We start from the raw sequence: 23,118 nt of genomic DNA on the forward strand, positions 1-23,118 counted from the left end.
CCAATAGGAACGGTCTGTGTTCCCGCTGGAAACACAAACCGGACTGAAGACTTCAGCTGTCTTTTCTGAATGCCACACTCCTTTCCCCCAGAACGGAGCATGCGTAATCCTTCAAATAACTCAGGCACGTGCGCAGGCGGCCAGATCTTCTAGGTTCTGATGAAGCTGCTGCTGGAGGAACTTTTCTGCTTGTTGGGCAACTTCTGGTGCCGACGAAACTGGCGTCTCAGCTTCAGGCATCTCTGGGCAAGGGACAGATGGCTGCTCAGGTAGGCTTGCGTTCCTGTCAGATTCGCGGGAAGTTTCTTCGGGCATTGGCGATTTCTCTGTTGCAGGAACGTCTTGAGGGCCATCTGCAGACGAACTCCAATGCCTTCTAAGTTGATCGATATGGCGGCGTCAGATGTGCCCGTCTTGCAGTTGGACCCTGTAAGACTTAGGACCGGTTACCACCACAATCTGCCCAGGCATCCACAAAGGGTGTCCCACATAGTTCCAGGCATAGACCTGGTCATTCTCAGCGAACTCCCTTCCCTGGCTATTTGACCCGAGGGGCGTGACTGGGGCATAATGCGGATGGAGTCTGTCTAGGGTGGTCCTCAGACGCCTACCCATGAGAAGTTCAGCCGGGGGCCTATTAGTGGTGGCACAGGGATTCGTGTGCTGGGTTAGAAGATACTTAGCAAGCCTAGAGTGCCAATCTATGGGCCCAAACTTTTCCAGGACCTCCTTAGCAGATCTGATTGCTCTTTCAGCCAGGCCATTACTGGGAGGATGAAAAGGAGCTGTAAGTGTGTGCCTGATTCCCAGGTTAGCTAGGAAGACCTCAAACTCACAGGGAGTAAACGGGGGTCTGTTATCAGACACGATAGAGTCAGGGAGGCCATGGGTAGCGAATATCCTTGATAGAGCCTTAGTGATGGCTTCTGAAGTTGTGGTGGTCATCAAGGTCAACTCTACCCATTTAGAAAAAGAATCAACCATCACCAGGAATGTACGCCCGTGAAAGGGGCCAGTCAGATCAATATGCACCCGGGACCAAGGAGTCCCAGAATCTTCCCACCTGCCTGGAGTGGATGTGGGTGGAGCAGGTCTGGTAACTTGGCATGGCTGACAAGCATTCCCCCAACTTGTAATCTGAGCATCCATGCCCAGCCACCATACATAACTGCAAGCTAGGGCTTTCATTCTGACAATGCCGGGATGCCCTTCATGCAGGACCTTTAAAACTGAGGCTTGCAACTTAGAAGGGATAACTACCCTAGTTCCCCAAAGTAAACAGCCTTGCAAAGAAGACAGTTTTTGCTGGCGCGTTTTGAAAGGCACAAATTCAGGGGCATAAGGAATTGCAGGCCACCCCCTTCCCACCCAGTCAAGGACTTGGGCGATTACCTTGTCCCTGGCAGAGTGGGCAGTGATGGGCGGTGATGGGAAGTTTGGCGGTGATGGGCGGTGATGGGAAGTTTGAGATCGTTGATCAGGAACACAGCATTAGTTGGTGCAGGATCCTCCACAGGAACAGGCAGGGGGCAGCAACTAAGAACATCAGCATGGCAGGGGCTCTTGCCAGCTCGATGAACCAGTGTATAGGAATAGGCAGCCAGAAATAAAGTCCACCTGGTCATCCTTGGACACAAAATCTGAGGAGTTTGTCTATCGCCTGACAGAAGGCCTAACAGAGGCTTGTGATCCGTAACCAACTCGAAATAGTGTCCATATAGAAACTCATGGATTTTTTTGACAGAAGCAGCTACAGCCAAAGCCTCCTTATCAATTTGGCTGTAGTTGCGCTCAGCTGAGGAAAAAGTTCTGGAGAAAAAGGCAATGGGTGCCCCAGAACCATTAGGCAGTCTATGACTTAAAACAGCACCTATGCCAAAAGGAGAAGCATCTGCTACTAAAACTAAAGGTAAATGCTCAATAAATTGGATTAGAACAGCATCGGATGAGAGCAATGATTTGACTTCATGGAAAGCATGGGCTTCCTTAGGTCCCCAGTGCCAGGGGGATTGCTTATCCAAGAGTCTGTGCAGAGGCTCTGTAACGGAAGCTTTATGTGGCAAAAATGAAGCGTAAAAGTTAAGAAGTCCTAAAAAGGCCTGGAGCTCAGTTTTGTTAGTTGATGTGGGTGCCTTGTGAATAGCCCTTACTTTGGATTCAATTGGGTGAATACCAGAGGTATCAATTCTATATCCCAAAAATTCTACCTATGTGGTGGCACTTGCCTTTCTTTAACTTAAGACCATGCTTTCTGAAACGATCGAGAACTCCTCTGACTCTTTGCAGTAATTGAGACTTGTCGGGGCAGATATTAAAATGTCGTCAAAATATAGAATTACACCTGGTAATCCTTGAAGAAGTCTTTCCATTAAAGATTGGAAAACCCTTGGGGCCACACTTACGCCAAATTGGAGGCGCCTACATTTAAAAATGTCCCTGTACATTACAATAGTTTGTCGTTCAGCAGCTGTGTCATCAACAGGAAACTGTTGATAGGCCTGTGACATGTCTAATTTCGCGAAAATGGTTCCTGGCTCAAAAGAATGTAGTAGGTGCTGGATAACAGGGACTGGATAAGTGCTGATTTGTGAATATTTATTCAATGACGTCTGGTAATCTGCACAGATTCTTACGCTACCATCTTTCTTCAGGGGTGTCACTATTGGGGTTTCCCATTTTGCAAAGTCCACAGGCTGTAATACACCCTATTTAATTAATTTGTCAAGCTCCATGTCTAATTTGGGCCGGATTGCAAAAGGTACCCTTCGAGGCTTTAAACGGATTGGTACTGCCTGAGGGTCCAAGTTGAAAGATATTGGGGTTCCTGAATAACAGCCCAGCCACTCGCTGAACACATCAGCATAGTCATTAAACAAGGTGTCCACTTCAGCATTTGTAATAGAGTGGATTCCGCTTATATGAAGGCCAAGGGCAGGGAACCAGTCTAACCCTAACAGGCTAGGGAGGGCACCATCCACTACCACTAAAGGCAAGTGACCTTTAAAATTTTGAAATTGAACAAAAAACTTGCCTTTTCCGATGACTGGGATGGTTCTGCCTTGGTAGTGACGTAGGGTTAACTGGCAGCCGTGAAGCTTCTTCTTAGCCATTCTGGGAAGTAGTTGTTTCAAAGTGCTCCATGAGATGATGGACAGTGCTGAGCCTGAGTCAACCTCCATCCTGCAAGCTTTCCCTTCTATAGAAACAAAAACACTGGTTTTGTTAGAGCCTTTGTTAGTCAGCTTGGCTTGATAGCAGGTAAAACAGTCTTCAACTTGTTTTTGGAAATGTTGGGTTGTCTGAGGCTTTTGGGCAAAAGTCTTTCCTGCTTGACAGATCCTGCCTAAATGACCCTTCCTCTGGCATTTTAGACAAATGGCATTCCTGAACTTGTAGGATGCCCTGAAGTGGTTTTCCCCATAGCTTAGACAAATGGGCTGAGGCCGTGGAGGTAGATTGGGGTTTGGCCTGTTCTCCCTTTGACTGGTTTTTTTTGCTGCCTGAGGCGATTTACATCATTAGCCTCTTCATAGCCTTCTTCTGTGGAGGCTTCATCGTAATGGATGGCTGAGCTGCTCTGGTTAATTGGAGTTCCCTGAATTTCTGCTGCTGAAAGTGCTGATAGTTCAGCAGCTTGAGACTCTTCAATTGCTAATTTAAGGGTTAAATCTCCTTTAGCCAATAGACACCTTTGTAGCCTTAAATCCTGACTCCACAAACTAGTTGGTCTAATAACATGTCTTCCAGATAGTCTCTAAAACCACAATGCAAGGCAGCTGTTCGTAGGGCAGCCATGTACCCACTAATAGTCTCTCCCTCAGCCTGAATCCGTCTCCTAAAAGCATGACGCCTGGCAATTCGGGATGGCTTAGGGGAATAGTGGTTGGAAAGAATTTCCTGCAACTCTTCCCATGGAACAGTCTTAATTGAACGTGGAGCCAACAATGCCATAGCAGTGTCAAACACTGTGGCTCCGCAAAAACTTAAAAAGTAGGACTTTTTCCTATGGTCGGAAATGTCAGCGAGGTCTATGGCATCTAGGAAACAGTCAAATCGGTTTCTATAGGATTCCCATGTTTCTGCTGTCGGTCTGAAAGGCGGGAATGCAGGGTTTGAAGTCATCTCGACTCAGCGGTGCCGGATCTTCCGAGGAAAGTTTAAATTCGCGCTCGCGAATAGTGACAGTAAGCTCTTAAAGTGACATTCAGCTCGGTAGTGACTTTGGCTCTTTTTTGTAATGACTTTGCTTAGCGATTCTTTGCCCGGTTGCCTCTTATATGTATCCCACCCTCGTCGCCAGTGTTGTAGAGTGGCAGAATAACCTGAGGCGAATGCAGAGCAAACTTCAGCTTTACTTTATTGTAAAAATAAAGGGTTGCCGCGGCTGCCACGCTAACAAGGAAGCCAGCTGGTGGACAACAGCTGATGCCGTTTGACAGTTCCCTTTTATAGCTGGCTGTCAAACAGCATCAGCCAATAGGAACGGTCTGTGTTCCCGCTGGAAACACGGACCGGAGTGAAGACTTCAGCTCAGTCTTTTCCAGTGGCATCACACAGCCCTTAGGTTTATTTTCTTTTCAGTCATGTGATCTGAGCGGCATATGCATTATCTTGAACTAAGGGGCACCCTCCTCCTTCCGTAGGAGCCTGGAGACGTTGCTCAGCCCGCTCGTCTGAGGACCAAATGGGAGAATTGCACGCTGGGGGTGTGCTGGATTGATGGCAGGTTCCATCTCCTCCCCTCTCTGCTCTCCCTCGGTCCATTTATAAATATCTTTAATAATGTCTCCTTAGAGTAGCCTATGGCAAGATAGTGCAGCAAATACATTTGACAAATAAATAATACATTTTCTCTTTCAGTGGTCTGTATGAGAACTCTTCTTTTTAGCAACTAGGAAGAGGTCATCTGCTCTCCACTACCTCAATTGGCCAGCCAGTTGGCAGGAAAACCTGGAATAAGTACCTGCGTCTCCAAAGCAGACCTTGGATGTTGGTATGTTCCTAACACTTTAAGCTATACACGTGTAAGCTGCCTGTAAAGACACCAAGGGTTGCTGAAAAGGTAAGACAGACCCCCACAACTTACATATTGTAACATTTTATGATCAGGAAATGCATACTTGGTGAATAATAGCAGCATAAAAATGCACATGGTTCCAAACGAATCAGTATAGACAAAAGTCATTTTTCTCTAGATTAGAAAATTGTTCCTTAGATAGTTGTATGCCCTACTCACTAGTACACAATGCTTATGCAAATCTGATGTGTCTGTGCCAGAGGGATCCCTCTCTTGACCAAAGTTCAACTCCAAATAAATTGGAAGCCAGGTTTCTTGGCAACACGATCACATTGAACTCTAGGTATGAAATTTATGAAGTTATTATTTCTACATCTTGACAAGCAGTTGGCTACATTCCAATTAATTGGGATGGCTTTGTTCTGGTGTGCTTCATATGGCTCTGAGGTGAACTCTGCATATAGGAGATGCAAGAGAAGGATTTTCTTTGGGACATCTCTGGTATTGTTTGGAAAAGACTAATCTGCTTCCATCTTTGCAATGCAGCTCCTGAGGTTGAAGTTTCCCTCTTAAAAGTTTGAATTTCAGTATTTAAGAAAAGCAAAAGATTTGACTTTAAAAGAAATAGAGAAAATTTGAGGGGGTTGTGAACAGCGTGACTGTTTCCATCAGTATCCTGGTCACCAGAGAAGACATTTTAGAAATTATGCCAAGTGACTTGTGAGATTGTATTCTGTTAAGAAGATACTGGTGAGTGAAGTCTGGTAATAGTGATTTGGCCATCTTCTCATTGCTTGATCTGAATCCTACAAGAAATGTCTGGTATTGCTGTTCCATCCAGTGAGCTTCAAAAGTTAGTTTGCGGAATGTTGAGGGGAGAGTTGTAATGGATTTTTCCCATCATAGATAGAAAGTTCAACAACAACATGTTAATTAGATACAACCAAGGAAGATGATATGATTGGAACAAGTGAAAAACAATAAGGAGACCCATTAATAAAAATATATAGAATAAAAGTATACAGGAGTCTCTCCTGTAGAGTCTTTGATGCTCTGAGCCTGATTCTTTTCTTTCAGACATTACCAAACTACGTAGATAACATCAATATTGCTAGTAAGAAGTGGGATCTCTAGTAACAGTGATTAAGTTACTAGTTTGGTAATGAAATGTCTGAAGGAAAGCAGCCTAGCTTAGAAAATACCAAGGACCCCACAGTTCAATGCTGAGCTACAAATATTGCCTTTTATAGACATTTCTCCCTTAGCTAATCTTAATTTGACTCATTAAACTGAACAAATGTTATTCCTCAAAATGTCAGTGAGCTGAATGGTTAGAGATGAGAGGTTCTGCAGGTAATCTAAAACAGCAGTATGTTTAAAAAATTTGCTGACTTAAGCTTTTGTACCTGTACTTTTTGAATCAGAACCTAATTATTGCAATCTAATTGCATTAAAGCAATATGACTCTGCCCATGATCACCACAGTACAGTATTTATTATTAAAACAATATGAGATTGCTCTTAACATACACGGGATCTTGGAGAGATGGGAGCAAGTGAAGATATGTGGTGCATGATGTAAATACACAAGTGATGTATCAATTTCATGACACAGCTGACTCCTTTCTCAGGATTACATAGATGGAAAAAGGTGAATGTATAATTAATGTTATCAGAGGGGGAAAAGAACATTATAGTGAGCAAATGTAAAAGCTCTTCTGATGTTTGGGAGATGATACTGTAGATATAATGTTGGTGACAATATTGTAGAGAAAGTGTTGGAGGAAGGAAAACTTTTTTTGTGGCTTCACTTGAATTACTATAGCTGGAGCCCTGCAGGAACATATCTCTGGCAGACTAAAATATGGTTTGAGCTGATCAAATCCCATTGGAATCAGGGGAAAATCCACAAAGGCTTAGGGTGGCACAAAATAACTTTTGCCAAGAAATATGGAATTTGTCTTGAAGAATCTAAGAAGTGAGACAACCTGGGTTGAAAATTAATTTGACCTGGTAATTAACATTCTAATTTGGCATGAGTTTTAGTTAGAACCATTCCAGCTTCAGGTGAAAGGTTGAGTCTTCATATACCTGTAGACATACTACACAATGTCTGTATATTCTATATTCTTACTGAAACAGAAAATGCTGGATGTTGGGAAATGGCCATTATTTGCTCTCCACTCTCAAGAAGAATTGAAGTTAATTCATCAGGTTTGCGTATTTGGCAGTGCTGGCAATGAAGCACTTTATGCAACTGAAAATGATGAGGTAACTTTTGAAGATATAACAGTGAATAATAACTGTTTGTCTTGGTATTGACTTTAACTTCAGTTGTTTATGATTCCATACAAATCTAAAACTTAACATGCCAAGAATCTTTGCGTGCACATCTGTTTTAAGATTTGGAAGGCATGAGACTTCTCTGCCTTGCTTAATATGTAGCTTTTCCCCAGGTCTAACACAAAAAAGAATAAATATACAATATTGTACATCTGTTAAATAAGCCCCATTTGCATGTTGTTTATTATAATTTTTGGGTTTTCTTGATGTACACTTTTGGTTTCCTTTAGGACAGAATACATAAGGATGGCAGAAATTTGACTAAAATATATATCCTCAAATGTGTAAACTCAAAATTCACTATAAATACATTTTGGGTATTTTTAAATATTTTAATTATATATGCTTATAAAAGTATTTTGGTACTGACAGTATCATTATGTAATAGGTTTTTGCTTTAGGCACTAACTGCAGCGGATGTTTAGGAATTGGTGATGTACAGAGCAACATTGAACCTCGAAGAATAGATATTTTATGTGGCAAAAAATTAGCTTCCCTCAGTTATGGAAGTGGACCTCATGTTGTTCTGGCTACTACTGGTATGTTATGTGGTTCTAGCTATGGTTATTTTATTAATATATTCCGTTTGTTCTTTCTTTTGAAAATAATATTAAGAAAAGAAAGCAAAAAAATTCTGGGGAGATGCTGAAATTACTTTTCTTTAACTGATAAAGTAGATGGAATTAGGTAATTTTACTTAGAGCTTAGCTGTTAGAATAGTACATGGAACTGATGTACAAATACTCCTTGACTTGCACTTAAAATTTGGACTGTAATTTCTGTTGCTAAGTAATGCAATGATTAAGTGAGTCACACCCTATTTTATTACTTTTATGCTGTGGGTATTAAGAGAATCCAGTTTAGCCCATTGACTTGTCAGAAGCCCCAAGAAGGTTGCAAGTGACAATCATGTAACCCTGGGAGACTGCAGCCATTGTAAATATATTGGTGCTGTTAAGTGCCTGAACTTTAATTGTGTGAATGCTGCATGAGTTGTAAGTATGAGGACTGGTCATAAAATCATTTTTTTCAACACCATCATAACTTCAAACAGTCGAAAAACAAATGGTCATAAGTTAAGAACTACTTGTAATAACACTTAGCAATTTGCTTTTAACATGGTTAAAAAATATTCAAAATTTGTAATAATACAGAACTTGGATGACAGGTAAGCTTTCTGAATTTTAGGATATATTTGTTCTATAGCTGTACATATTCATTAAATGTTACAAAGCATGAAAAATGAGATTTGTTTCTACCTCAAAACGTATCAAAAATCAAGCAAGTCTGTACAATCTGACTACTGTAGATTCTACAAAGTTACAAATATTGTTTCTGTTTGCCCTGGAGTTTTTGTCAATAGGAGATACTGAAAATAACATTATTTTGTTATAGTCCCTCTTTATAGATTTGTGTAAATTAGATTATATATATGTGCTTGGATATAGCAGCATGGTATTAGATGGGATATAAACAACAACAAAAAATTGATTGAATATAATACATATAATGAGATAATAGATTGGACTACAAAAACATTAGGGAATGGAAAAAAACAATATAGCAGTATCCCAAGAAGATTTTTTTTCTAGAGAATTAATTTTGTATCCAAAATCGCCGCCGCCACCTCCTCCCCCTCCTCCCGAGCGGACTGAAAGCAGCTGGGGCTGAGGAAACGAAGCCACCTCGGCTCGCGTTGTTTTCTGAGATCGCGAGCCTAGAGCCCAGAAAACAACGCGAGCCGCCACCACCTCCTCCTCCTCCCGAGCGGACTGAAAGCAGCTGGGGCTGAGGAAACGAAGCCACCTCGGCTCGCGTTGTTTTCTGAGCCTAGAGCCAGGGCGCTTTCACTGCACGGCGGAGCTTCTTGTTTCAGGAAACACCGGGCGTCCTTGCTGCCCCCTGAGGGGAGGGCGATTCTGGGGTGCGCGATTGGGGGACTTCGTGGCTTTGGGTGGGTGGGTGGGTGGGAGCGAGGACGGATGGAGTCTGTGAAGCGGGGCTTGCCTGCCCTTGCTGGCTGCCTCTGCTTCCTTAGGGGTGGGGAAGGTGGCTCATCTGGACCAAGGGTGAGTCTCCCCCTCAGTTTCCCCTGAAGGATCTTCCGTCGCTTTTTCCTTCTCCCTATGTCTTCCCTCTGTTAAACCCCCCCCCCACACACACACACACTTATTTTCAGGCGGATAGATTTCGTGTCTGAGCATTCTCACATGACGGTGGGTCTTTTCCCCCCCCTAAAAACAGTTAAATAAAGAAAAAACAATATATCCTCATGCAAGAACTTTTCTGCTTCCGATTAACCCCATGCTTACAAGTTGCAAAGGAAACACGGAAGCAGGGAAGTGGCTGCCCAGCTCCGGAGCTCCCCACCATTTTTTTTTCAGAGGGAATCTCACTTGAGTATAAGCCGAGGGGGTTTTTTTCAGCACAAAAAATGTGCTGAAAAACTCGGCTTATACTCGAGTATATACGGTATGTGAAATTATAGTTCTTCAAAGTATAATCTTTATATATTTCCCACTCAAGCATGTCTAAATTAGAGTTAGGAACTGAGGTAACTAAAAGGTAAATCTTTGGAACTGAGGTAACTAAAGGTAAATCTTTGAGGTATATGCCCCAAAGAAGCAATCTTTCAGGTCTGTCAAATGCAGTTTGGCTCTAGAACGTTCTGATGATATCTGTGCAGCTGGTAACAAGCCCTTTGAAGCCAATGGGGAAAAGTTTGATGTTGGATCTTTTTAATAAGAGTGAGATAATAAAAGAGAAAGCAGATGGTCACATTATTTTGTATATCATGTAAAAGAAACCCTACTTAAAGGATAACAATATTTGAATATTGGTTGGTTGACAGACACCATTCCCTTCTAAGCCTGCCATCTACTGTTTATTTGTTTCAACCTTTATTATATCTATTAATGTTAGCAAAGGGCTTGCTTTTTATTATGATCTATGTAATTATTTCACAATGAAGGAAAATCATTTTGTGAAAAAGATAACTTGCAATGTAGCCAGTATTTATATCAGACTTTCAAAACTATTTTCTTATATTATAGAAGGAGAAGTATATGCTTGGGGTCATAATGCTTACAGTCAACTGGGAAATGGAACAACCAGTCATAGCTACATTCCTTGCCAAATCTCCACCAACTTGGTAAACAAAAAAGTAATTGAAGTTGCCTGTGGCTCTCATCATTCAATGGTATTGACTGCTGATGGTGAGGTGAGAAGAATTATTGCATTTCTGTTCAAGTTGCTTTTGAATTTTGCATCAATTTTATTTTTTATATAATTTTTTATTAAAGAACAAAGTTAAAAGATGTGAAAAATGAAGAAAAAACAAAGAAAGAAAAGAAAAACATGTTGAAAATAATAGAAAGTGAAGAAAAAAGAAGCTACTTTCAATCTTTACACCAATTAGATTTACTTGGTTCCATTTTCCCTTTCAAAATAACGTATGGTAATTTCCTTATCTCATATATAGTCCTTTTTAAACAGGTAACTCCAGAAATCACCAGGTCATTTTTTTCCATTTTCAGGGGAAAAAAATTTAAAGGAGCAAGAATTCAGTGTTAAAAGTAAAATGTTTCCCCTGTCCAGTGGTGTCCTACTCAAGGGGGCAGTACTCATCTCTGTTTTTTAGCTGACAGCCAGCTTTGCCCAAAGACGCTTTTGTGGACATGTGGCCAGCTTGACTAAATCCCAAGGGGCATGGAACACTCTTGCCTTCCCACTGAAGTGGTACCTATTTATTCACATTTGTATGCTTTTGAACTGCTAGGTGGGCAGGACCTCGGGCAAGTAAGAGCTCAGTGCTTGGGTCTCGAATCCAGACTGTCAGTTTTCCAGCTGACAAAATCAGCATCTTTAACGGCTTAACCATTGTACCCCCACAGTGTTAAAATTAGAAATCATTAATTTTAACAGGGTGGGGTACAATGGCTAAGAGGTTAAAGATGCTGATTTTGTCAGTAATGTCAGCATTTTCCTTAATGCTGTCATATTTGTGGTCCTTAATTATCTAAGCAATGATTTTTACTCTTTCTGATAAAAATAATCATTGCAACCAATTTTTTTGCTCTGTCCCACGTTTGAATAAATTTAGATATCAAAAGTCTATTTAAAATTGTCTTTCCCAGGCTGATAGGCCGTTTACTAAATATGAACAAGGTATAACCCTGTTGGAACAAGTCCTTAATTTTTTAGCTGTAACCAGGAAGGAAGTATTTTTTTAACATACTGTGCTGTACTATCTTTACAATATATAGGAAGGTACTGTACAAGCTTAAATAAATATAAAACATTGTACTGTATATGTTCCAGTTCAGTTGCTTCCATATCATAATTCTACAAATACATTGGTTTTCTGTTGAAAGTAAAATTGTAACCCTACTTCAGGAGACTTAATGCTATTTTTCAAATCTCCATCTTCAGAGTTATACCAAATTATTGGAACAATGATTGTCATTCTCCTTCATGGAATTGGCACTTACCCTTCTGTTATTTTGCATTTCAACTCCATTTCAGATAGACTTTTTGTAGGTCTTTTTTCCCCATTGGATCAACATAAGTGGACTGTTTAAACCAGGGGTCTTCAAACTTGACAGCTTTAAGACTTGTGGACTTCAACTCCCAGAATTCCTCCTCCAGTCATGTTAGCTCAGGAATTCTGGGAGTTGAAGTCCACAAGTCTTAAACTTGCCACGTTTGAAGACCCTTGGTTTAAATGTAGGTCAGAAATAGACTTAACCACATAAACCAGATATACAGAGTTAAGAAGTATGTGAACTGGAAAATAAATGCACCTCCATGCAGTTTTGGGAAGAGATACCTTTGGTTTAAAGAGTTTTAAGCAGATGCTGCATTCACACTGGTACAGGCTGAGCATCTTGTTGACTTCAAATGTGAAACATGGATAATTACAGTAAGCAGCAGTAATTTTATGTACTTGAATATTTTTGATAGTAGGTAAAAATATTTGAACTTTTGTCCCTGAATCATCCATTGTAAATACTTTTGCATTTTTATTTCAATATTGTTTTTGCAATTTAAGACATGATAACTCAATAACATAGTTTTCTAGTTTTGATTTTAGAAAAAGGTGCTAGAAGTATTGACATAAATCTGTCCACACAAAAAAAGACATGTTTTATTCCATGCGCAAAACACAATAGTTCTGCATGGAGTTGAATCCCTATCAGTTAGCTAATTTTGCTTTCTGTTCTTTCTTTTATTAGAATGCTATTTTTATGAAAACAAATATATTTCTAGAATGATGTACCAGTCTGTTACAAGTTTATTTTTGCAGGTGTATTCATGGGGTTATAATAATTCAGGACAAATTGGATCTGGTTCAACAGCCAATCAGCCTATTCCTCGAAGAGTTACTGGCTGCTTACAAAACAAGATAGCAATTAACATTGCTTGTGGTCAGATGTGCTCAATGGCTGTGATAGAAAATGGTGAGGTAAGGTATTGTTCTGTATTACAGACTTTTTTTTTTAATATACGAAGCCTTATTGTTCATGGTGCTAAATTGTTCATGGTGCCTATCTCTTCAATTATTAGTCAATGGAGCCAATTAAGAAGAATTATATGTCAAACCTATATGCTGAGAAAAAAATCTAATGTAGAATAAGAGTGGTTATAAGCTTGCATTTCCTTCTGGATGCTTTTAGTTGTATTTTCTCCCATCATCTCTGTTTTTGTTGTTGTTTTTCACAGTTCAGATGATGGAGCCCAAACTGGCTTCTGAACTGAAACATCCATCAGCCCTTTTGCCTTTCAAGGGCTGTTTGCTGATATTCCTCCTGGCCTTTCTGCATGCTCACACATGCACTGCACCCTCCTTCCCCTCATTTCTTTCCACACATACATTCAATGCACCGCCTTTATTCCCTTGCAGGTTACACCGCAACCTCCTTCCTGTGCTTATGCCAGACCTTAGCATATTCCCCTCACTGACTCGCACACAACCTGTGCCAGGTATCCCAGGGCCTTCTCCATCCTCCTATGGCACCCCCATATTCCCTCTGCTTTCCCTTTAATCACTTGTCCTGGGTTACAATAACAAGATGCACTGCTTGGTTTGCTGTCACACTTTACAACAATATCGCAACAGCAGTCCTAATTGTCATTGTTATTCAAGGACTCAGAATACAGAATAAATCAGATGCCTTGATCTAAATCATTTGGAGAATACCTCTCCTCCCCTCCCTTATTTTACTCCTTGTCATATAATGTAGGCTAATGACCTTCAGGTTGTGACATGTACCTGAACTTTCATGAATCTTTTTGGATTTTAGCTAGTAGCTATGAAGTTTCAACCTTATCATTATAGTTTCCACAAATTAATATAAAGAGAATGTACTTTGTGTTGCTAAATCTGTATAGTAAATTGGAAAGATGGTTTTGATTGAGATAGTATTAGCATTTTATCTTGATATAATTCAGTAGAAATAATGAAGATCAAAGTCTGAATATTTAACTAGAAGTTGTTGTGGACTGGAAATTACATAGATATATTACAGTTTTTATTTACCATATTGAGTACTTGGGACAAATAGTTTGGAGTAGTCTTGGTTTATCTTTCCACTGTGCTTCTTGAAAAACTAACGCTTGCTTACATGTCTGTCTGATTTCTGTCTCAATTGTTGAATGTATGGCAGCTAGCCTTTGCTTGATTGCAACCAGTGTAAAATGTAGCAAATTGTTTATTAAATTCACTTATACAGATGTTAGAGATGTTGAATTAGTTTCAAGATAGATTCCACTAATTCATCATTCAGTTTAATACTTTCTTAAACTTAAAAGAGATCTAGCAGTTGTGGCAATTTTATTCTTCTGACTCAAACCTCTAATGAGATGTTGTCCTCTGAACATCATGAAGACCAAAGTAGTTTGTAGATTTGGGCTGCCTCCTATAAGGATGGACTATTCTTAGGAAAGCCGGCAAAGATAATTTGCTATCTGGAGCTTTTAAACAGCTATTGCCTTATACATTTATGTATCTTGTTATGCTACGATTGCCTTTATGTTCTTCCGTTGTGTGTGTGTTTTTTTAAAAGAGTAGTTGAGAAGTGACACCTCTCTCTAAGATTCTCATGGCCCATCACTCTTATATGAAGGACCCAAGAGATAATGGGAAGGGAGAACAAGAAAAACCATTAGCTAAGTAAAATCGAGTTCCAAAATGGCATAAAGCTGCCATTTTCACCAATGCATGGCTGGTGCTGAAAGGGGGTATTTGAAGAGAAGACTGTTCAAGCTGTTTACCACCTTGGAATCAATTGAAATTTCCCTGAGCATGGGACAGTTTATCATCCACAAGTTGTTTTAATGTTAGCCTGATCTCAAGTGTTTTAATATCTCCATAGAGGATAATATTATTACTGTTTTACATAAACGAAGAGTAAAATATATAGGGAAAAATCGTACATAAAATTAATTTACAGACCAGTTTTAATGAATTCTGTATATTCTTTCTTTTTTTCTTTTTTCCTTTTTTTTTTTTCTTTATATGTACTCCCACATACTGACTAGATTTATCTCCCTTTTAAGGTTTATGTTTGGGGTTATAATGGTAATGGTCAGCTTGGACTAGGCAATGGTGGCAATCAGCCGACGCCATGCAGAATAGCAGCTTTACAGGGCATCCACGTGCAAAGGGTATGTTTTCTGGATCTTCAGATCCTAACTGCTAATTTACTGGGATTTCTGGTGCATTCAAAACACTAGTTACAAATGAATAGCCAACTGTAAATAATTTAAATATTAGTTTTCATCTGTACTTTTTAATATTTTGCATCTCTATTTCATAGTTTAACTGGTACTAGCCATTTTAAATATTGAGATGAATAGAAAGTATAAGTAAAATTTAGTTAGACTTCTTATGTATTGAAAATAGCTGCCGTGAACAAAGTGATACTGTCAATAACTTAATGAGATGTCCAGTGCTTGTAGCAATAAGAATCTTAAAGAGTTGGAAGGCAAGACTAACTCAAAGTCACCCAGCTGGCTTTGTGCCTAAGGCAGGACTAGAATTCAGTTTCCTATTTTTACCCTGTTGTCTTAACCGCCAGGCCAAAATGGCTCTCTTTCATAAATATATATCCATAATTTTACATTGCAGATCTACTATAGCAAAAATGTTTATTTGTTTGTTTATTTGTTTATTTTGTCTCTCACCTTCATTATTTTTATAAATAACTCAAGACAGCAAACATATCCAAACATATCTTCCTCCTCCTTTTTCCCCACAACAACAATCCTGTGAGGTGGGTTGTGCTGAGAGAGAGCGACCAGCCCAAAGTCAGCTAGTTGGCTTTTATGGCTTAGGTGGGACCTGAAGTTGCATACAACATGCTCACATGTAAAATCATTGCAACATCCCCACAGTCATGTAATCGCATTATTCAGCTACTTGGCAACTGGTGTTTTTACAACAGTTGCAGTATGTTGGAGTACAAAATCATCATTTCAACCTTCTCAGCTGGCTTCCAACAATGGAGTCAGTGGAGGAAGCTGGATTCATGTAATAACATAGTGATTCATTTAGTGACTTGGTGAAAAAGATCATAGAATTGAGAACAACCACATGATTACTCACATAATGACCACATTGCTTAACAATGGAAGTCCTAGTCCCAGTTGTGGTTGTAAGTCAAGAACTTATGCCTATAGGTAGTCTAGAAAGAACAAAGCTGACACAAATATTTAGTAGATTAATTTTCTCCTAATTCCCACTCTTCCTCATAATTCTTGATTTCATTCTTGGCCTGGATATTGCCTATCTGGCACCTCTTTAGCACCTCTTCCCCAATATGATGGGAATATCACACTCTGTAATTCAGCAAGAAGATGGCCAAAGTTTGGCTTGTTTATTTTGGAGTTAGGGAGGATGGTTGATCTCTCTTAGGTAGGGTTAATGAATCAGCCTACATGTTTTATTATCTGCCCATCTGCTTTTGAGACAAGGAGCTCTGTGTACCTCACAGTTAGGCCCAGCTCTTCTGAGCATCTTTGATTTTTTAAAAAAATCAACTATACTTTATTTTTTATTTTGTTTTCCAAAAAATGCTTACATTAAAGAAATGTGAAGGTTTTTTCCCCATCTTTTCAAGGAATCAGCAAAAACAACATAATTTCTGAATAAAAGAATGTAATTCTTTTTCTTTTCTAGATTGCCTGTGGCTATGCACATACCCTAGTGTTAACAGATGAAGGCTATGTCTATGCTTGGGGAGCCAATTCTTATGGCCAGCTGGGAACTGGCAATAGGAGTAACCAGACGTACCCTCTGCTGGTTACAGTACATCAAGACAGGTACAGTTTTGTTCATCTTGACTCAATTGGATGAGTTTTAGGCTGTAATAATCCTTGTTACTGAATTGTCTGATTTTAAGGAAGCTACAATCATATAAAAGTACTTCTAGCAGACAAAAACTGCCATTCAGTGTTAACGTTTATTAGTTTTCTTTGCTTCCCAACTGGTCTGCAGAACCAATTACCAATTCTCATGAATTAGTAATCATTTTTATACAAGGTGTATTCTATGTTTTTATGCCACAAATACAATCCAAAACACAGTTATCTCAATTTGTAAATAAAAATAAGACAAAAATAAGTACGAATAGTAGTAAAGAAAATACAGGTAGTCCTTATTTATGACCACAATTTGAGTGCATAATTTATATTGCTAAGTGAGAACTTTGTCAAAAAGTCAGTTTTGTCCCATTTTATGACTTTCCTTGCCACATTTTTTAAGTGAATCACTGCATTTGTTAAATTAGTAACCTGATTTCCCCATTGATTTTGCTCGGCAAAAGGTCACAAAAGATGGTCCCATGACCCCAGGACACTGCAGCCCTCATTAATATCAACCAGTTGTCAAGCATCTGAATGTAAATCATGTGACCACGAGGATGCTGCAATGGTCATAAGTGTGAAAAATGGTCATAAGTCACTTTTTTTCAGTGCCATTGTAACTTTCAATGGTCATTAATGATGTAAGTTGAGGACTACCTGTACATCAGGAATGGAATCATACATTCTGAACCAAAACTTGAAAAACAAAAGTTTAAACAAAAGTTAGTTTTTGAAGTATTGCTAGCAGGACTACCAGATTCTGTAACAGCTTTGTTCCCTATGCCATCGGTTTGGTAAACTCACAAGATTCATTTTTCTTATCATGTACATGTACACGTATGAACTAGACCATGAGTCATCAACCTTTTGGCCCTCAGGGACCACTAAATTCATAATTTTAAATCCCACTAATATGATTTGCCTAATGACCGGGTGGGCGTGGCTAGTTGGTCCTGTGACTAGGTGGTGTGGCCAACTCGATGTCAGTCACATTGAAGGGGCGCCTCACCAACCTCTACTTGTCCCTCCCCTCCCAGAGACTCTTCGCCTGCCCCCCGGCTCTTTATGGCCCCACAGGAAGCAGTTCTTGGAGCTAAGCAACCACCATGAAAAAGAGTGGGCAAAACAGCTGGCTCAGTTCAAATTGGATCTGACTGAGAAGGAGGCTCAGCAGAAGCACCTCACTGAGGACTAGGAGCATAGGCTTTCCAAACAGAGGGAAGACTTGCGGGAGTGCAAGGCCAGGTACCAGTGCCTGGGGGCTCAGCAGGCTGAGATGGTCAGCCAGTTCAAGACCATGATGCAGTCCCACTGGAATGAGGCCCTTCAGCCTTCGCCCAAAGTTCCACACCAGGAGGCTAAAGCAGATCCCAATTTCTGCCTCCCTCCGACCCGCACAAAAAGACCCCAAAGGGGGAAACACTCTGCAGCAACACAAACATTAATTGAATGTATCCAACCCGGGGGTTATAGTTTGAGGACCCCTGATTTAGTGCAATATAAAAAATGTAAATAATTTTTCTGTGGACCACCAAAATTTACTTGTGGACCACCAGTGATCCACAGACCACCAGTTGGTGACCACTGAACTAGACTGTGTTGTTTCACTGGTCATATAATATATATGGGTATATGATTACTTACTTATTTATTTATTTATTTATTCATGTTTATGTAGTGTACATTAGAGGTATATTAACTTGGTACAAAATGACCCAGCAGGAGACAATAAAGTTCTATGAGGAAATGTTAGAACTGGAAACAAAGAATTATAAGAAAATGATGGGAATATTTAAAGATAAAGATGTGAAAGTAGAAGGCCCTCAAAAAATGGTGGGAAAAGATGAATATAATAAACAGAAGACAGATGAGAAATTAGAAGTAGTGGTGGAGGAAACAAAGCAAAATATACTACAAGAAGATAAAAATAAGTTACAAGCAGATTAAAAACACTCAAAAGACAGCAACAATAAATATTAAAAATCAAATAGATACTTCCTTAAAAGCTTGCAATAGAATAGAGGGAAAAAAGGAAGATTTTCCAAAAATAATGAAAGGTTTATGGATGGATACATAAAAGATGCAACAGAAGGAGATAAATGGTAAGGCAGAGGGAACAATTAGTTTGTGCAAAAATGTTAGTGTTATGTCCCTGAAACTTGCCAAAGTCCCCACCCAGGTCCGTTCATGCTGCGGGGGCGTTTGCTGCCCCTCATTGGCTGGCCTCCCTCGACAGCCGGCTATAAAAGCCAGCTGCAAGGTCCGGCCAGCCGCTGATCGCTGGAAGCCTGCTCCAGGCAGGGCTAACACGTTCAGTCCTTTATTGTTCCAATAAAGTCTTGTTGCATCCAAGCCCTGGTCTAGCCTCCCATTGCTCAACTACAACAGTTAGAAAGACATATAGGATTCCAAGAGAGAAATATAAAAGAATCACCCCCAAAATTAAAAAAATATGAAATTCTAAAAAGACTGAGATTATGGATAGAGACATAATACCCTGCAATATAGTAATTATATTAAAAACCAATAGAAATAAGGGGAAAGTTTAAATTGGGAAAATAGTAGCACATATATAGATATATAATAGAATTTATTATAACCATAAATATATTAAGATTAGGAGGTGGAATAGGATTGGGTATATCTAAATCAGTGGTGGGTTTCAAAGTAGTTTACCACCGGTTCGGTGGGTGTGGCTTGGTGGGCGTGCTTTGCACGCATGCATACACACTTTGCATGCACACCAGACGCACACTTTGCGCACGTGCAGAAGCTTTCCTGCCTCTTGCAATCCTGCACTCTCTCCCTGTAGCTTCAACAGCTGACACGTGGCACGTGACACGTGCTGTGCAAAGCAGTTGCACTTCAAAAGCAGGGAATAAAGGTCAGTATGGGAGCCCAACAGGTGGGCCCAACAGCAGTTTGCCAGAGAGAACCAGTTCAGTCTCAGCTGACCTTCGGCGCTACTGGTACACCGAACCGGAAGAATAGCACCACTGACTGTATTATGATTAACAGTGCAAAAAAATATACTGGAATATATAGTTTTCAAGGACTATAAATACAGGGGGTTTAGAGATATAATCTGGGGACTGATTAAATCTTATTAACAATTGGTTTTATTGGTGTTTATAGAAAATTGAGATATTGAAAATGTGGAACACTGAGGGATATTTATAATATTAAAACATTAGTAACTCAACTCCTGTTAACAGGAGTTAATAAGTAGTATTGTAGGAAGAAATGTTATTGATGTTTACATATATTTTTGGAGAAAGTGATAAAAAATAAAGAGAAAAGAGTATTGTTTAAAGATAATGAGGTGAATATAGGAGAACCTCAACAAACGAGAAAAATAAAGAAATAAGTACAAATTGGGAAAATAGTATAATATATATTGATACATAAAAGAATATATTATAATGAGCATATCAAGTTTAGAAGTTGGAAGATAAAAACTCTGTATGTGTAATTGTATTATTACTGTTAGCATTGTGTGAAAAATAAAACCCAGTCATTATACTGCTCACAAAAAATGTTGGTTGTTAAAGGGGAACCACAAATTAAACATATACAGCAAAAGAAGTCCCCTTTTTCGAGGCTGTAATAACCTTAAGCCACCATTAAATAAATAAATCAAGGACTACCTGTTTTACTATTTCAGCACCATTGTAAATTCAAATGGTTGCTGAACAAGTGATCATTAACCAACAACCACTTGTACTCGTAGAATGCTTATGCTTAATATATATTTAAAACCTGTCATCTGTATTATGTATGTATCATCAGAGCTTCCTTCCCTGGTCAATTACAGAGGGATACCTGACAACTCACCAAAATAGTCTTTTTCTGCCATAATACTGCTTCTTACTATTTCAGATAATTCTCAACATAGACTCAGATATGGCATCTGAATTTGGGCAATAACACCGCATAACATTCTCAAGAATGATCTAAAATTCAGTTCAATGTTTTTCTCATGGTAATCAATTTGCAATGCTGGTTGAGTAGCTCTGAAATTCTCAAGGAAAGTCATTATTTCTTTCATGCTTTGTTTTTAATTCTTAACTTTTGAAATTATGACAGTACAAGATTCTACATGTATCTGTGGATTGTAATCCAAAAATCTTTTTGCCATAATAAATTTATTATTTTTTAAGATGCCAGTTGGTGATGTTTGTTGCAATAGATCAATATAGATAACTTTGGAAATAAAAACAAAATGTGCCTTCTTATTTTAAATAATGAATATAATATTTCAGTAATATATAATATTTCAGTAAAAAGGAGGGAGTTAAAACAACATTGAAATTATTAAAGTTCAGAAAGTGGGGAGACGGTCTTTAAGATGTAACCAACCTCAAAATTGTGTGTTCTTCTGTGAGCTTTATGTGAGCCAGGTCTTCAAACTCTTCTGAAAGGCCAGAAGAATGAGGACCCACCTCACCTCTTGGGTGAGAAGGCTCTCTTCTTGGACTCTACCAGTTGGAATTCTTTAATTGATAGGATCCATAACCTGCCTTCCCTTCCTGACTAGGTGGGGCAGGCTGATCTAAGATGGTTCCACAGGTAACCTGGCTGTGAATGTTCGCCTTATAGTTCTGCATTTTTTATTTTTTGTTTTTCAAATTCAGAATTCTAGAGATTGCAGCATGTCACTCTACTCACACCTCTGCTGCTAAAACCCAGGGTGGTGATGTGTATATGTGGGGTCAGTGCCGGGGACAGTCCGTCATTCTTCCATTCCTCACCCACTTCGGTTGCACTGATGATGTGTTTGCTTGTTTTGCTACTCCTGCAGTGACTTGGCGTCTCCTTTCAGTAGGTGAGCTTCAAATTAACTTTTTTAAATGCTTGCATTCCTGAATCTGAATTAGATCTTGAAGATGTATAAATTACCATATTTTAAGTGGAGCCCTTGAAAAGAATTTGAATCATGATTTGGAGGAAAAACTCAGTCTTTTTGGCTATCAATAGTGCATCCTAGGATAAAAATACAACTCCTTTGTATGTTCCCCATTTTTCTGCTTCGTTGAGTGTGGGCTATAATAACAGTAAGGAGCAACCACCCATTCTGGACTTTTGACATTTCTCTCAGTCTGGTATTCTGTAGCAGTGGTCCCCAACCTTTCTGGCTCCATTGACAGGCAGCAGCAGTAGCGCAGCACAGGGGAGAGAGAAGGAATGGTTTGGCGGACACATGCGCAAATGAACCTTTGCACGCTCATTCGCTACTTGTGTGCCCAGTTCACAGTGGGCTACAGACTGGTGCATGGCCCTGAGGTTGGGGACCCCTGCTGCAGAAGATGTAAAAGTAAAAATCAAATGCATTGGGAGTCAAAAAGTTAGTTAGCAAGAGTAAAATACCACTCTTTTTGTTGTTTCTCCAGAAGCTTTAATCTTTACATGGAATTTGAAAGAAACATTATCTGAAATTTCCAATTGAAAAGTATTATGCACGACCTCTACAGACCTCTAAGGAAAGGGGTGAGGTCAATAGTAGACAGTCCAAGGTTAAAGTTTTTGGGGTTTGGGGAAGAAACCACAGACTCAGGTAGAGTATTCCAGACATTGACCACTCTGTTGCTGAAGTCGTATTTCCTGCAATCAAGTTTGGTGCGGTTAACCTTGAGTTTGTATCTATTGTGTGCTCTTGTACTATTATGGTTGAAGCTGAAGTATTCATTGACAGGTAAGTCATTGCAATGTATGATTTTATATAGTATATTTAGATCGGACCGAAGGTGGCGTAGTTCTAGGTTTTCTGTGTCTAGAATTTCAAGTCTGGTGGCATAAGGTATTCTGCAATGAGTTGAGGAGTGGAGAACTCTTCTTGTGAAATATTTCTGGACTTTCTCAACTGTGTTAATATTAGATATGTAATGCGGGTTCCAGACTGATGAGCTGTATTCAAGTATTGGTCTAGCAAATGTTTTGTATGCTCGTTAGTAGTGTGATATTACCAGAGGAAAAAGCTACGCAGGATTAGGTTAACAACTCTTAATGCCTTTTTGGCTATGTAGTTACAATGGGCTCTAGCACTTAGATCATTAGAGATGAGACCTCCAAGGTCCTTTACAGAGTTTGGATCATCAACAAGGTCTTGACTATTCAGCCTGTATTTTATTTTCTGATTTTTTTTGCCAATATGTGAGACAGAGCATTTATTTGTTGAGATTTGAAGTTGCCATTCATTTGACCATTCTGATACATAGTCGAGGTCTTTTTGAAGGGTAGTAGTATTGTCTGTGGTGTTGAATAGCTTTATATCATCAGTGAAGAGAATGCAGTTGCTCTTAATATGATCACAGAGGTCATTTATGTAGAGTATGAAGAGAGTTGGTCCTAGAACACTGCCTTGGGGGACACCACTGTTGACAGGTACAGAATTTGAT

At 39.5% G+C, this 23,118-nt stretch overlaps 1 protein-coding gene across 20 annotated transcripts in view; it reads left to right on the top strand.

Annotated features, from left to right (window-relative positions):
* Positions 1-23,118, top strand: part of RCBTB2 (RCC1 and BTB domain containing protein 2) — a 36,229-nt gene that overhangs the window by 2,981 nt on the left and 10,130 nt on the right. For 3 of the 20 annotated variants that reach the window (XM_087919461.1, XM_087919464.1, XM_026707673.2), the window contains exons 2-9: positions 4,861-5,062; positions 7,160-7,288; positions 7,749-7,899; positions 10,414-10,580; positions 12,666-12,824; positions 14,918-15,025; positions 16,539-16,681; positions 21,358-21,548. In XM_087919461.1, the coding sequence (XP_087775587.1) occupies positions 7,163-7,288; positions 7,749-7,899; positions 10,414-10,580; positions 12,666-12,824; positions 14,918-15,025; positions 16,539-16,681; positions 21,358-21,548 (1,045 nt within the window). In that variant the 5' untranslated portion in view covers positions 4,861-5,062; positions 7,160-7,162. Of the gene's footprint in view, positions 1-91; positions 270-4,860; positions 5,063-5,563; positions 5,768-7,159; positions 7,289-7,748; positions 7,900-10,413; positions 10,581-12,652; positions 12,825-14,917; positions 15,026-16,538; positions 16,682-21,357; positions 21,549-23,118 lie in introns of those variants that run through there. The other 17 variants (XM_087919456.1, XM_087919459.1, XM_087919460.1 and 14 more) reach the window with 11 other exon arrangements.

The sequence above is a fragment of the Pseudonaja textilis genome, chromosome 1, assembly GCF_049901715.1.
Source record: "Pseudonaja textilis isolate UNSWEBS1 chromosome 1, rPseTex1.2, whole genome shotgun sequence".
NCBI classification, from domain to species: domain Eukaryota; kingdom Metazoa; phylum Chordata; class Lepidosauria; order Squamata; family Elapidae; genus Pseudonaja; species Pseudonaja textilis.